This window comes from Myxocyprinus asiaticus, chromosome 8 (genome assembly GCF_019703515.2).
Source record: "Myxocyprinus asiaticus isolate MX2 ecotype Aquarium Trade chromosome 8, UBuf_Myxa_2, whole genome shotgun sequence".
Lineage (NCBI taxonomy): Eukaryota > Metazoa > Chordata > Actinopteri > Cypriniformes > Catostomidae > Myxocyprinus > Myxocyprinus asiaticus.
This window is the reverse complement of record NC_059351.1, coordinates 19,335,185-19,351,139: the sequence shown is the minus strand read 5'-3', so window position 1 is coordinate 19,351,139 and position 15,955 is coordinate 19,335,185. Positions and strand designations below refer to the sequence as shown.

General features: G+C 37.0%; 1 protein-coding gene across 5 annotated transcripts in view; it reads left to right on the top strand.

Moving 5' to 3' along the window:
* Positions 1–486: 486 nt before the first annotated feature.
* Positions 487–15,955, top strand: part of gart (phosphoribosylglycinamide formyltransferase) — a 43,439-nt gene continuing 27,970 nt past the window's right edge. Inside the window, exons 1-6 of one of the 5 annotated variants that reach the window (XR_007897975.1) lie at positions 487–620; positions 5,724–5,894; positions 8,332–8,427; positions 10,731–10,905; positions 12,319–12,430; positions 12,590–12,658. Coding sequence is in view for 4 of the 5 variants with exons in the window: in XM_051705342.1 (XP_051561302.1) it covers positions 5,750–5,894; positions 8,332–8,427; positions 10,731–10,905; positions 12,319–12,430; positions 12,590–12,658 (597 nt within the window). In the remaining variant the exon portion in view is untranslated. Of the gene's footprint in view, positions 621–5,142; positions 5,252–5,723; positions 5,895–8,331; positions 8,428–10,730; positions 10,906–11,320; positions 12,431–12,589; positions 12,659–15,955 lie in introns of those variants that run through there. The other 4 variants (XM_051705342.1, XM_051705343.1, XM_051705344.1 and 1 more) reach the window with 4 other exon arrangements.

The window sequence follows — 15,955 nt, the reverse complement described above, 5'->3', positions numbered from 1 at the left end:
TTTTTGTGTTATTAGGAATATTTGTAAATTAGAATGTATAATCATTTAAATCTTATTATTCCTATGATTGTTGCCTAGGGTACAACTGGAAATCCGCCTCAGATATCTCTAAAAACTTATATTTAAAAACCCTTATCGGGTTATCGTAAGTGACTGTCATTGGTCCATTCTACCATCGCTGAGAAAAGTAACAAGTACCACATGTTAATTGGTAGTTTGAGCTGATTCCGCGTTCCTGAAAAAATGACACTGACCAACTTTAACAGACAATGAATCGAAAATATACAGTAAAGATATCAAATGGAAAAATATTTTAACACACCATACAAAGTAGAGACAAATTTAGGACCGCCTTTTTTATTTATTTATGTCTATTTTATGCAGTATTAATGTATTTATATCCCATGTACTGTTTCAAAATTCAAACTCAAAGCTAAGAAAACCTTCTCCGCCCTCTTCGGAACATATCACATGCTAAATGGCCTTCTACCCAATTATTTTATTTCTATTTCCTGAATCAGACTCCACGTGGTTCCTGGTATGAAGAACACTGCTCGTCTGTCCATCACATACACTCAAAACCACAAACATCCATCCAGACTCGACCCAATCAGAAACAGGTGAGCAATTACATTTGTACTAACAACTAATTCACGGCGAAATAACTTTAAGGTGCAGATACATTTGATACGTAATTCATTGTAAGTTCTCAAACCAACTGCATTGAAACTTCCAAAAGAATAGGACTGCAGTTTATCTTTTGTTTTGAATGTTTGCATGAAATATTGTGCAGTGACGAATGTGTGCAATGTGGTAAAACAGCAAAACTTTAGGGTTATCTTTATGCAAAGATCATGTTACTGTATGTTTTACCGCGTGAAATAGTTTTTAAACCTATAATAGATATTTTATATATATATATATAGTATAATGTAGTTTGCAACTGCTGTCCAAATAGTGTGCTTACAGTGTAAATAAATGCGCAGCTTGCCTTAAACTCGTGAGTCGCGTGGTTTGATTAAATTAGTTGTCAGCATGTGCATAGTGCTGCTAATTAACATTCTCACTATCTGTTTGTTGTGTATGTTTAATAGATTAGTGATCAGCTATCAAAAGCCTCTGTTTCACAGTCTGAAGAATTATCAGTGGGCTTTTGGAGCCAAAGTTCAATACAAATCCAACTGATCATCTGACTTGCTTTCTAAGTTAATTGATGTTTTAGTGTTTGAACTCCAACAACAAAGTACCTATATACCATTTATTGGACATGATACCATGGTAATGCACTTTTTGACATGTACCATGAATTCATTATGTGTTTGTGTCCTTGTACCATGGTATTCTTTGATTTAATCTTTGATACCAAATTAATAAAATGATACATTAAATATAGTAATCATGCAGTAACATATATTGCCAAAAGTACCATGGCATTGCCTTATGATGCAATCACTGTACTACTACAGTACAAAGAAAAGGAGAGGGGGTAAAATCTTTCCGTGGCAGAGACCTGCCACCGCCGCAGGCAGCTCTCACTCGTCCATCACTCGACCTGCCACCGCCGCAGGCAGCTCTCAATCGACCTGCCAGCGGCTCTCACTCGTCTATCACTCGACCTGCCACCGCCGCAGGCAGCTCTCACTCGACCTGCCAGCAGCTCTCACTCGACCTGCCAGCGGCTCTCACTTGTCTATCACTCGACCTGCCACCGCCGCAGGCAGCTCTCACTCGACCTGCCAGCGGCTCTCACTCATCTATCACTCGACCTGCCACCGCCGCAGGCAGCTCTCACTCGACCTGCCAGCGGCTCTCACTCGACCTGCCACCGCCGCAGGCAGCTCTCACTGGTCTGTCACTCGACCTGCCACCGCCGCAGGCAGCTCTCACTCGACCTGCCAGCGGCTCTCACTCGTCTATCACTCGAACTGCCACCGCCGCAGGCAGCTCTCACTCGACCTGCCAGCGGCTCTCACTCGTCTATCACTCGACCTGCCACCGCCGCAGTCAGCTATCACTCGACCTTCCTCGTCTCTCACTCGTTACCTGCGCCTCCCTCTTGATCCGTCAGCGTCACCGTTACTTGCGCCTCTCTTGCGATCTTTAGTCCTGTTTTAAATATTTAAGGGCTTATACATTTCTTAATCTTTAAATAACTGTTCTTTGTCTTTTAAAGGATTAAAAGTTGCAGTCCAAAATGGTTCTGATGACTACTGGTATCTGCCTTGTAGCAGCATGGTTCATCTGACAGGCGTCATCTATACAAGCTAAACAGGACTATATGCCAGCAAATTATACAATCCTCCTATTGATTCAGCTCACTCATTTGATTGGCTATCGATAGTTGGCATGTTCTCTTTTTACTTAAATTCAATATTTTTTTTTTAAATTTATTTATATTTTTTTTAAACGTTTTTATACAAAATTCACAACAAGAGAGTATTTTTGAATGCGCAAATATCCTGGATGAAGGTAGCACACTGTATGTACGCTGCATGTAGCTCGAAACATCACGTTTGTTTATGTGGTGAGCTCATTACATTTATTTACACTGTAAAAAATGTAGATGCACTTCAACTTAAAAAATTAAGTTTAACTGCTGCCTTAAAGTTTTAAGTTAAATCAACAGCTTTACAAGTAATTTTTACAAAAATAATTACAAAAAATAAATTGCATTATTTTACATTTAGTCTTAAAAACAGTCTAAATGTAAAATAATGAATTGGGAAAACTCATGAGTTGAAATAACTTTTAAATCCGTATTGATTTAAATTAAAACTTTAAGGCATCAGTTAAGCTTAAGTTTTAAGTTAAAGGAGATGTATTGTATTTTATTTTTTTTACAGTGTAGAAGCAACAGTGTGCCGACATTGTTGTGAGTTTTTATGGATGTACATTTTTGGGTCGTGCGCCTGGATTCAAACATTGTTTGGATGTGCATGCTTTCTACGATTTTTCATTCTGAAGGCAGCACATTCATAAGTCACTAGTGCCAATGTACTGTTACATTATGAACAAGATAAACATGATATATATAGATATGTCTTGGGTAATGTTGCGATTTGAAATTCGTCCTTGGCTGTCAGGGCGTGAAACGCTTTTTATATGCCGGAAAATTTACACCACCGTTAGTACTAATTGGATATTGGCTATGTTAAAATTAATCACATTTTATCAACTGACACACAAATCATGGCTAGTATAACAGTAATGGTATAGGCACGCACTTCTCCTTTCATGGTCTATTTGGATTTAAAAAAATTAATTTTACTTTTGTGACTACATGACTTTAATCATTAACAATGGTCATTAAATATGTTGTGGTATTTCATTCTTTTATCTTATATGTAAAACTTTAGATTTAATTGCAACAGTGTTATTACAGTTAACAAAAACCAAAACGAAAACCATCTAAAACAATTCTCATGAACTAAAATTACAATTAAAATGATTGGAAAAAATAAAACTAAACAAAATTTTTCATAATCCCAAAACTAACTAAAATAAAATTAAAATGATCTTGAATTAATTTTTGTTTTTAATACTCTTGCGTGAATATGGTCAAGTAGAAACTTTTGGGAATTTTATATTTTTTGATGCATTAATTATGATCCAAACAACCACAACCTAACATTACACCTTTATAGAAAGCTTGATGTCTTCTACCTTAAGCAAAAGCAAAAATGGAGAAATTCTTATTACTGAGAAGTACAACTTTTGAAGACCCTCTTTTCACAAAATCCCAGAGGAACAATGATTCTCTAGAAAATATCTACAAAGTATTTGAAATAAAATGTGTTATACACTGTTACATCATAAATAATTATGTAACATTTACAAACATTTCGCCTCAAAGTCCAGTAATGTTTTTAAATATTGCTTTTCCCACCGGTGTTCATGAAATGAGCTCTGCCACACATCCCAGTGTAAAATTTAAAGAGATAATTTCTCCAAATATGAAAATGATCTATTCACCCTCATGCCATACCAGATGTTTATGACCTTATTTCCTCTGCTGAACACAAAGATTTTAGAATAATATCTCAACTATGTAGCTTCATACAACACAAGTCAAAAGGGTCCAAAGCTTTGAAGCTCCAAAAAGCACATAAAGGCACCATAAATAATCCATAAGTGGCTTAATTAATATCTTTTTTTTTTTTTTAAATTAGACTGTCTTTTTGGGTGGGAACAGACAAAAATGTTACCTCTTTTCCACTAAAAATCTTGCAATTGCAGTATATAGGAAAGACCAGCAAGGAGACTGCTAATGTCAAGATAAAGGGTGCTGCCTTTATGTGCCTTTTTGGAGCTTAAAGTTTTTGTACTGTGATGACTTGCATTCTGTGGATTTACAGATCTGACAGATTCTTCTAATATCTTTGTATGTGTTCAGCAGAACAATGTCAGGCTCATCTGGGATGGCGTTAGGGTGAGTAAAAAAATGTATTTATTTATTTTTTTGGGTGAACTATTTTTGTTTACTTCACAAAGATTAGTTTAGTAATAATTTATGAGTTAAAGAAATTCATAAAGACACAATGGGGTTAAAGGGTTAGGTTTAGATTTTTTTAAATGATACCAGTATAAGTCCAGCTCTCACATACGATCCGTCGCGTCACAGCTCTCACACACGATCCGTCGCGTGGGGTGAGAGCCGTGGCAGGTCGAGTGAGAGCTCTCCCTCTCCAATAATGTTGTGTTTAGAAAAAGTATTTTTGCTTTTGGCTTATTGATATGGTGTATGGCTGTATGTATCCCATAACATATGCTAGTCTATCTCGTAACAAGATACACAGGTACAGAACGTTAATATAACATAATATAATATTTTAAAGGCTAGATTTGAGAAAATGATTTTAATCCAAAACTTATGGTGTTTCCATATTCGGTTACAGAAATGTGTGTGTGTATGTGTGTATATATATATATATATATATATAAGAGAGAGAGAGAGAGAGAGAGCATAAAAGAGAACATGCCAACTATCGATAGCCAATCAAATGAGTGAGCTGAATCAATAGGAGGATTGTATAATTTGCTGGCACATAGTCCTGTTTAGCTTGTATAGATGACGCCTGTCAGATGAACCATGCTGCTACAAGGCAGATACCAGTCAGTCACTTTCATTAGTAAAGTATGCGTGTGTACGTGTATGCTTTTTGTGTGTCAGTGCTCTCTTATCTGAAGAATCTCCTATCTTTGTTGGGCATTTACGTCTTGCGAATTTAAGGTCGGACAGCATTACTGAAAGGTCAGTGCAAATAGATGATATCATTAATGCATGAATGCATCCTATAGGTCAAACGTTTCATGCAATTAAACTGCCTCTAGGAAAAATAATAACTATAAATGGATTAAGCATGCTTGGCAGTGTAAAAATGTTCTTTGCCAATTAAGGAGCAATATTTGCCCCATTGAATTGTTTATCAGGAGTATTTTTTTAGCATTAGGACCCATAACTTGATTTGCCTAGAATAGAATATCTTGAAATATAACCAATATTAGATATATAAGAGATTACATTTGGCCACAATATTTGAAATATCTGGAGTATTTTTGTCTCTTTCGGTGGCATTTTTGCCCCGAGCTCTTCATGCATATGTTTGTTTTTTACAGCAAGAATGGCGCTTAAGATGCACCAAACGGCATTTCTTTATTAATTTTTAAGTCTTAGATGATATGTCTGTCAGATGTTTATTTGCACATGTTTTGTACTGTTACAGACAACCGTTTGTGATTGCTAGGCATTATGGCAGAGCGGGTGTTGGTGATTGGCAGTGGTGGACGAGAGCATGCACTGGCGTGGAAGTTGGCACAGTCACCTCATATTCAGCAGGTCTTTGTGGCGCCAGGTAACGCAGGCACCGCCAACTGTGGGAAGATCTCAAATTCTGGTAAGAATGCTAACATTCTTTGAATCTAGTAAAAAATACTGAATGTTTTATTATATGTCGCCCAGTTTGCGATTAGCGGTATCGGCTGATAATTGTACCCACTTGTCAACAGAAGAATAAATTTTTTAGATTATCAATTGCAAAATAATATACGAGCCTTATTCATGAAACCCAAGTATTTCTGTAAATCATTATAGAACCATTATCACTTAAATTGTTCCACTCTTGTGTAATTGTAACCATTTGTAACCCTGTAATGAATTGTAACCACTAGTATTTGTAATTAGTGGCGCACCAATCAGGAAATTTGAGGGCGATACCGATCTCTTTTTTTTTATTTATTTTTTTTTTAACACTAAGATTGGCCTATACCGATACCTATTTTAAGTGCCCTTTGCCACACTTTTCCAAGTTATTTTCTGCAGTTATATTTATGCCCCACACAGTAAAATTACAATAACACTTTACAAAAAGGTTCCATTTGTTAACATTATTTAACAACATTAGTTAACATGAACTGTTGGTTACAACATATATTATAAACATTGATAAATCAAAAGTTGTATAAATTAACATTAGTTAATGCACTATAAACTAACACAAACTAACAATGAACAATTGTAATTTATATTAACTAACATTACGAGTAATAAATGTGGTCAAAATATTTTGTTCATAGTTCATGCATTAGGTATCATGAACAAATGTTAACAAATGGAACTCTTTTATAGTTACCAAAATGACATTAAAATTACATTAATTGTGGATTGTTAACATTATTTGTTTTGAAACAAAATTTGGTTATGAATAGTTTTGTTGTCAGTATTAAAATGTCATTGTGACATACTGTCAACCAGTGAAAACCACGAGAGCATCACACACAGCAGAGATATATTCAAAACCTCTCCAGTGAGAAATCATTCATATCTATTATTTGTTTACTGTCTTTGGCATTTTGTTGTAACACAAATCACAAATTATTAAGCAATTGCGTGAAGACGCGGTGCCGTTAAGGTTCAAATGTAATTGCTCACTGTGCAGTGAGTGAGAATTGCTACCGTAATGGCTCTAGAAAATGGGCAACTTAATATTCATACACGTTTAATTTTTAAGCTGCCTTTTCATTGCATCCGACAGACGATAGACTGGAAGTCATTCATTTCCAATGGAGAGTTGCATGGGGGCTGCGTGAGGTTCCGACCGTCTCCGGATGCGACATTTTCGGATCCGATTTGAGCCTTGGATGCGTTAAAATATTTTAACTCGTGCGGCTAGATCGTATGCGACTGCTCGACCGGAAGTGATGTATTCATGCAAAACTATCAGTGCGAAGTGAGAAATATCAATAGATTTTGTTAAAACTTTTTTTTTTTTTCTAAACGCCTGCTACTTGTGTATTTTGGACAATTAATAATGTAGAAGTCAGAAATGATTTGTTTATGTTGCAAATATCACAAAAAGCTTTTGGAATTACAGTAAACTTTATTTCTGCACACACAACCTATATATTTAAAATCTATGAATTTCATTCATATTTGCTGAATTAGGGTTGTTCCTGTTAATTATCATAATATTAATTATAAAAACAGTAATAATGATAAATAATACTATTAATAATAAATACTGAGTGAATATTAATACTGAATTTTATTGAATTCATTCATCTGCTCATCAAAATCACACACAGTAATGTCATTCTGAGGTAAATCTTTGGGAGCTTCTTCACTGAACAAAATCCATTGTGAGCAAAATGACAATTCATCACGACTGCCACTAGGGAGAGAAATATGACAGTCGTATGCGAATGTCGGAGATAGTGAAAAGCGACTTTACACATTTTTTAAAAACAAACCTGCATATTCATCTGAATTACAGCATGTTTCAAAGTTTAAATTTGTGAATGCTTGGGATTGCCAGATATTCACCCTCCAGAGGCCACACTGTCATGCATCAAGGGCTGAGAAAGTGCTCATTCATTAGAGTAGCAATGAATGTGTGATTCCCTGCGTGCTGCAAAAACGATTGGCCCTGAATCTTGGCATGATTTAAGATGAAGATTGGCCAATTTAGATCGGTGGCCAATTGATTGGTGCACCCCTAATTGTAACCACTCTTACATATATTTTGGTTCGTAAAACCATTCTTATGTAAATCATCACATTGAATCGACTGCAGTACTCAACAGATGTTTTTACAGACAATTTACAAAGATGTTTTTAGTGAACTTCAAATAAATACTTTTTAAAATAATTGTTTGATTTCATCAATTTTGTGTGTTCTATTAGCCAATAAGTTGTATTGTATATCGCCATTATATTGGCATTTGGTCACTCTGCTTTCTCTTAATCTGTTGAGCACTTATATTTTATATAAGTGTAGTCCTAATGTTTTTTTTTTGTTTGTTTGTTTTTTTTTTTTTGTCTCTCTTGTCTCTTAGCCGTGTCTGTGAGCAATCACTCTATTTTAGCTCAATACTGTAAAGATCACAATGTGGGGCTCGTTGTTGTTGGTCCAGAAGTGCCTTTAGCTGCAGGTAAGAAACATCATCAGTTGATTATCTTATTATACTTATTGATAAAACACATGTAAGTGGGTTTCTGCCTGCATAGAATGTTTCAAATCACTTATGAGATTCCATTTCAGTTAGGATGTTGCCTGTTCAGATAATAGACAGTGAGGTAGCTCACTTAAGCCCCATTCACATTGTCAGCGATTTTGTCGCTAGATGTTATTAGTCTCCGTACTCTGTGTCGCTAGTGGGCGTTTCTACTGCTAACGTTATTGGCTGGCTGCACAACTGGCCATAGCTTTAGGAAATCTGATCACAGCTGAGCTAGATTGCCAGTAAAACAAATATATCATTCTTATTTGACAATGAATAATTTGTTTTGCCTCTAATAACTAACATTTTGCAGGGGAGAGTGCTTTTATATAAACTAGAGCTGTGCTCAATGCATCCAATCATGAACAAGACTAACAATCTATTAATGTATGAATTAAACTCACAATGTTGACATTTTCTGGTACATTATCCAATTTGATAAGAAATCAGTTTACTTTCAGCTAAAAATGAGCATTCTGGAATGGGAAAGTGTTTTCCGCAAAAATACGCAATGCATTATCAACACAGAGATCGATCTTTCAGTGTATCAATTAAACTAGCTCAGAATGCTGACAATTTCTGACACTGTTTTCCATGCATCATTGTTTTATTATATCCATGTAAGTGGTTACAGTAACATGTTACAGAACAGTTAAATCAATGACAATAACAACTCCGTCTTTCCTGTACTTGGCTCCATTATCTCACAGGAGACAGATGACGTGAGCTCCACTGTTCTCTCATTGGCTATCACTATGTATTATTGCTCTGCATTTGCATAAATTTAAATGTTTCTCGAATTTCTCACGTCTCTTGACACGCTGTGGCGGAACTACCTGCCCCTCCCTCTTCTCACTGTCACCCGCCTCTGAGGGCCGTCCTTCGGCCAGGCTCATGACAGGAGTGGGCAGGAGAGAGAAGGGGTGCATAGTTAGTAAGCCTCGTTTGGGCAGCTGGGTGGAACGAGGCACATCTAATGTGTGTTTGGCCTCGTTACGGCTGCCAAATAAACATAGAGTGCGCCTCTTCTCGGGGAGCCAGCTTCTATTAACTTGTGTGCACACACTGGTGTCCTCGCATGTCCGGGAGCAGAGCGGGGAGGGTCCAGCTGAGTTAGATGTGCGCCGGACCCGCACCCCTGAACCCCCGGCACGAATTAGATGTGTCGCTGGGGAGGACAGCACACGTAGCAGCCAATGGGCTTGGATGCTGGGCCGCCTTCCCCTCACACTCACCGCGGCTCCAGGGAAGACAGGCCGCTAATGAAGCCACAGCCCCTCGCCCCACGGACCATGGAAGGGAGTGTGTGCGGCCGCTGGATCCCGCCCACGTCCTGGATCCTCCTGGACACTCTCCATCCTACACGACGCCCCATTTCACTGTTATTTTGAACACTATTCCCCCTGGACACTATTTTCCCCTTTTTATGAACATTTTATGTTTATTATTATTTTCAATATATGCCTTTCAGAGGCTTGACATCACACCCACTGTGTTTGTCTGCTCACCCCGCCACACACGCCCACATCCTGTCGCCAGTGGTCACTGTCGCTCGAGCTGCTGGAAATCGCGAGCTCTCATTGATATTGAATGGTCAACTGTGGCAGCCAGCAACAAAATCGCTTACGATGTGAACATGACTTTAGTTTTGGAACTCAATCAAGTTCACACTCTCTGAAGAAGGTCCATGCTGAAACGCATGGGGTTTATGAGATGCTTATCGGATATTTACCGGATGCTTATCGGACAGAAGTTTATCAGATATTTATCCGATATTTACATTTATAGATGTTTATCAGATATTTTAGATGTTTATCAGATATTTACAGAATCATACGTTTATCAGACAGTTATCAAATATTTACAGCATCATATGTTTCCGTTGTTTATCAGATATTTACCGTATCAAATGGGTAGCAGATGCTTATCAGATGTTTATGAGAGATTTATAGTATCGGATGTTGAATAGTTGTTTACAGTATAAGGTTTTTATCAGATATTTACAAGATCAGATGTTTTGCAGATGTTTATCAGATGCTTAGCAGACCTTTATCAGATGTTTGAGAGATTTATTGTATCAGATGTTTATCAAATGCTTTTTAGATGCTTTTACATGTGTTTGTACTTAATGTTGCTTAAAGTAGAACATGATGTTTCCAGATGTGCTGTTTCACTGAGATTGCAGGTGACCGATATGCTTATTGGTTATGAATAAACCGGAGAAAATCTTATAGGTATAGTAGATGACCTGACAGCAGCGGGTGTGGCATGCTTTGGCCCGTCGGCGAAGGCGGCACAACTGGAGGCCAGCAAGAGTTTCTCAAAGTCCTTCATGGATCGTCATGGTATTCCAACGGCTCGCTGGAGCTCCTTCACTGACCCAAATGAAGCTTGCAGATACATTCGAGGGTAAATGTCTACTACATACACTGAGGGCCACAATACTCACATGCTAATGTGTGCAATGCACAGTTTATCTACACTGTGTTAAAGTGTCACATAATAGCAAATGTATTTCAGTTGGATTGTAATATTCTGTTAAATTTGACTGCGAGAGAAATGAAAAAGCACTCTAATCATGTACATACTTTCATAAAAGCTACAACCTTATGTGAACTCTTTGTACAAATGGTCAGATTGAAGCACAAGATGCTCTTTGGAACATTCTCAAATCATGAGAACATGATCATCAGGTTTTGTTTCTGCTGTCATTAAGGCAAAAGGGGGGTACATGAAATATGTTAATTTTTTTTAGTTCAGCTATTGACTCTGATCATTATGCTGATAATATGATTTGTAATAATTTTTTTTTTTATTACATTAGGAAAAGACGGCAAAAGTGTATGGAGTCCAGACTTGAAAAGCAAAGCTTACTTTACACTGTTGACGTATTTCCTGCTGAAACATGAAGTTGGGGCTGGACTTGCTAAGCGACTCGTGCCATTATCTTAAATAGCCAATAAGCATAGTCATACAGACACACACACACATTCCTCTGTCCACCGTGCTGCTGTTAGAGAGTGAAACTGACTTGAGATCCGAACAATGATCAAACTGACCCTGTTACAAACAAAAACAGTGCATCGCGGACTTCATTAATGACGAGGCAGGAGCTGTTGTGCAAGACATGAAAAGCGAAAATTACAACATATTAATGTTTTGAATCACACTACACTAAATAGAGCAAAGAAAACTTTCTCGTGATGTACATCCTAAGAAACCTCTGAAAAACGGCTGCATTAAATATAAACTCCAGACACTTTCAATGCCTAACTCACGCAAGCGCGTTCCAATCAGAAGTGATAGTCCCTATGCCCTATTGCCTTCAAAGACAGTTACCCTCCACTCTGAGGGCTTCATGGTGCTAAAAGGTGATAACGGTCAGTCACAACTCACTTCAACAGTAATTATTAGAGGAAATTCTGTTTATCAGCGCAGGTGAGAACACAGCCATGTGCAGTGAGCGGATTAATGGGGTGGGTGCCTTCTCATTCTAGAACACATTTGATTGGACAAAGTCATGATTTGACTGCGTCTTTCTAGCCGGAAGAGTGAGACTGCAGAATGTAAATGCTTATATCTTCTGAAAATGAATTTAGTCAACCTTTAGAAGTACGTTGGCATATAGATGACCTTAAAGCTTATAGATATGGACTAAAAGCAGCAAAACGTTCATTTTGAACTTGAAACACATTCACATTGTTGCTTTTGGATTAAAGTGTCTGCTAAATATGTTAATCAAACCGAAGGCATCTTCAAGACTTTTTAAATGTAACGTGTCTGTTTATTAGAGATAATATGTGTGTTATTGTGTTGGTTCAGGTCTGAGTTTCCCGCTCTGGTGGTAAAAGCGAGTGGTCTGGCTGCAGGTAAAGGTGTTGTCGTCGCCCAGGATAAAGACGAGGCTTGTCAGGCGGTTCTGGACATGATGAAGGTCAGGAGTTCTCTGTCATCAGTGTCAGTCACACTTTAGATGCAGTATGTTCTTTATTTGAAAGAATTCTTAGATGTGATAACACAGAACTTTACTCTGTTATCTGTAAATTGTTTATTTTTATCAGATTGTGTGTGAATGTGAGTGTTTATGTTTCAGGATAAGACGTTTGGCTCTGCTGGTGAGACTGTGGTGGTGGAGGAACTGCTCGAAGGAGAGGAAGTATCTGTGAGTTTATAATACGCACATTTAAAGTTTTAATTGTCAGATATACAACATAGCAACATCAGTACTTGTTAACAATGAAATGTATTTTTCTACATGTTTAAAGTAAACAATTAAATTAGAAATAATCTAAATTAAGATTAAATAACGTAAGTAAATTAACAGTTCACAAAATATAAGCCAAAAATGGGTCTGTTTTTAAATATTGTATTAATATAAAAAATGTATGTAAATACAATAGATTTATTAATATTTTTATTTATTTTAACATTAATAGTTTTATTTGTCAAATGTACAACTAAAGTACTTATTCACATTGAAAGATTTGAGATTAAAAATAAGATATAAAGAGTATGGAGAAACGCATGTAAAAGAACAAGTTAAAATAAAATGTATGCTAAAAATGGGTCAGTTTTTAAATATGAATTAATATATTAATACTAAAACTAAATATAAAAAATATTAAAAAACATTTGTTTGTTTTATATATTTTAATTTTTTTGGTCAAATGTGCAACAGCAGTACTTATTGACAAATGAAATGTTTTACCTACAAGTCAACATTTAAAGTAAAAATATACAGTACTGTGCAAAAGTTTTAGGCACATAAGATGTTTAAGAAGAATGGCACAATCATAAAACAAAACATGGTAACAATGAAAAAAATGAAATGACCCCTGTTCAAAAGTATGCATACCCTTAGTTCTTAATATTGTGTATTGCCCCCTTTAGCATCAATGACAGCGTGCAGTCTTTTGTAATAGTTGTCTATGAGGCCCCACATTCTTGCAGGTGGTATAGCTGCCCATTCGTCTTGGCAAAATGCCTCCAGGTCATGCAAAGTATTTGGTCGTCTTGCAGGAACCACACATTTGAGATCTCCCCAGAGTGGTTCGATGATATGAAGGTCAGGAGACTGTGATGGCCACTCCAGAACCTTCACCTTTTTCTGCTGTAACCACTGGAGGGTCAACTTGGCCTTGTGCTTAGGGTCATTGTTGTGCTGGAAAGTCCAAGAACGTCCCATGCGCAGCTTTCGTGCAGAAGAATGCAAATTGTCTGCCAGTATTTTCTGATAACATGTTGCATTCATCTTGCCATCAATTTTCACAAGATTCCCTGTGCCTTTAGAGCTCACACACCCCCAAAACATCAGTGAGCCACCACCATGCTTCACAGTGGGGATGGTATTCTTTTCACTATAGGCCTTGTTGACCCCTCTCCAAACATAGCGCTTATGGTATGGAGTGGTGGTGGTGTAGTGGACTAAAGCACTGAACTGGTAAGTGGAAGGTTGTTGGTACAATCCCCACAGCCACCACCATTGTGTCCTTGAGCAAGGCACTTAACTCCAGGTTGCTCCAGGGGGATTGTCCCTGTAATCAGGGCACTGTAAGTCGCTTTGGATAAAAGCGTCAGCCAAATGCATAAATGTATATAAAGCTCTATTTTGGTCTCGTCACTCCAAATTACAGTGTGCCAGAAACTGTGAGGCGTGTCAAGGTGTTGTCGGGCATATTGTAACCGGGCTTTTTTGTGGCATTGGCGCAGTAAAGGCTTCTTTCCGGCAACTTGACCATGCAGCTCATTTTTGTTCAAGTATCGTCGTATTGTGCTCCTTGAAACAACCACACCATCTTTTTCCAGAGCAGCCTGTATTTCTCCTGAGGTTACCTGTGGGTTCTTCTTTGTATCCTGAACAATTCTTCTGGCAAATGTGGCTGAAATCTTTCTTGGTCTACCTGACCTTGGCTTGGTATCAAGAGATCCCCGAATTTTCCACTTCTTAATAAGTGATTGAACAGTACTGACTGGCATTTTCAAGGCTTTGGATATCTTTTTATATCCTTTTCCATCTTTATAAATTTCCATTACCTTGTTACGCAGGTCTTTTGACAGTTCTTTTCTGCTCCCCATGGCTCAGTATCTAGCCTGCTCAGTGCATCCACGTGAGAGCTAACAAACTCATTGACTATTTATACACAGGCACTAATTGCAATTTAAAAAGCCACAGGTGTGGGAAATTAAACTTTAATTGCCATTTAAACCTGTCTGTGTCACCTTGTGTGTCTGTAACAAGGCCAAACATTCAAGGGTATGTAAACTTTTGATCAGGGCCATTTGGGTGATTTCTGTTATCATTATGATTTAAAAAGGAGCCAAACAACGATGTGATAAATGGCTTCATATGATTACTATCCTTAAAAGACATTGATTGTTTTTTTTTTTTTTTTTTTTTTTTTTTTTTTTTTTTTTGCATGATCAGTCATATTTTCAAAATCAATGCCAAAATTTCACAATTTCTGCCAGGGTATGCAAACTTTTGAGCACAACTGTATAAATGTTAGACTCCCAAACATTACATTTGCAAATAGAAAAGATTAGAATAGAAGAACAGGGAGCCCTGCAACAGATGTCATGGCCCCACTGGACGTTGTGTCAGTCTGAGATTATGTAAAGAGACGGAAGCAGTTGAGACAGCCTAAATAGATAGAAGAACTGTGGCAAATTCTCCAAGAAGCTTGGAACATCCTATCTGCCAACAACCAAGAAAAACTGTGTCCAGGTGTACCTAGGAGAATTGGTGCTGTTTTAAAGGCAAATGTAGTCTTTTTACTGGACTTTGTATGACATTAAGTGATAAATTAAAACTATTTATGTCATTATTTTTGAAGACATCCACACTATGCAACATTTTTCACAAGTGCCTAAAACTTTTTCACAGTACTGTATAATAAAATATAAGCTAGACATGTTTTCAATTTGTTATATTTATTCATCTTAAAATGATTTGAAACATTTATAATATACGTATGTAAACTCAGCAAAAAAAAAGAAACATCCTCTCACTTTCAACTGCTTTTAAGACCTAAGGCACGTTCACGCAGATGAGCAGGGACCCTGGGCATCTTTCTTTTGGTGTTTTTCAGAGTCAGTAGAAAGGTCTCTTTAGTGTCCTAAGTTGTAAGTCCTTTATAACTGTGACCTTAATTGCCTACCTTCTGTAAGCTGATAGTCTTAATGACCGTTCCACAGGAGCATGTTCATTAATTGTTTATGGTTCATTGAACAAGCATGGAAAACATTGTTTTAACCCTTTACAATAAAGATCTGTAAAGTTATTTGGATTTGTACAAAATTCTCTAAAATACAGTGTACTGAAAAAGGGATGTTTCTTTTTTGCTGAGTTTATTTGTAATAGTTTTAAACATTTTTGTGAGGCTTAGTTGTTTGTCAAAGTAGTTTCCATAATTGTTATTGTTATTTCAGAAAACATAAGCAGTAAAGCTGTTTTGTTTTA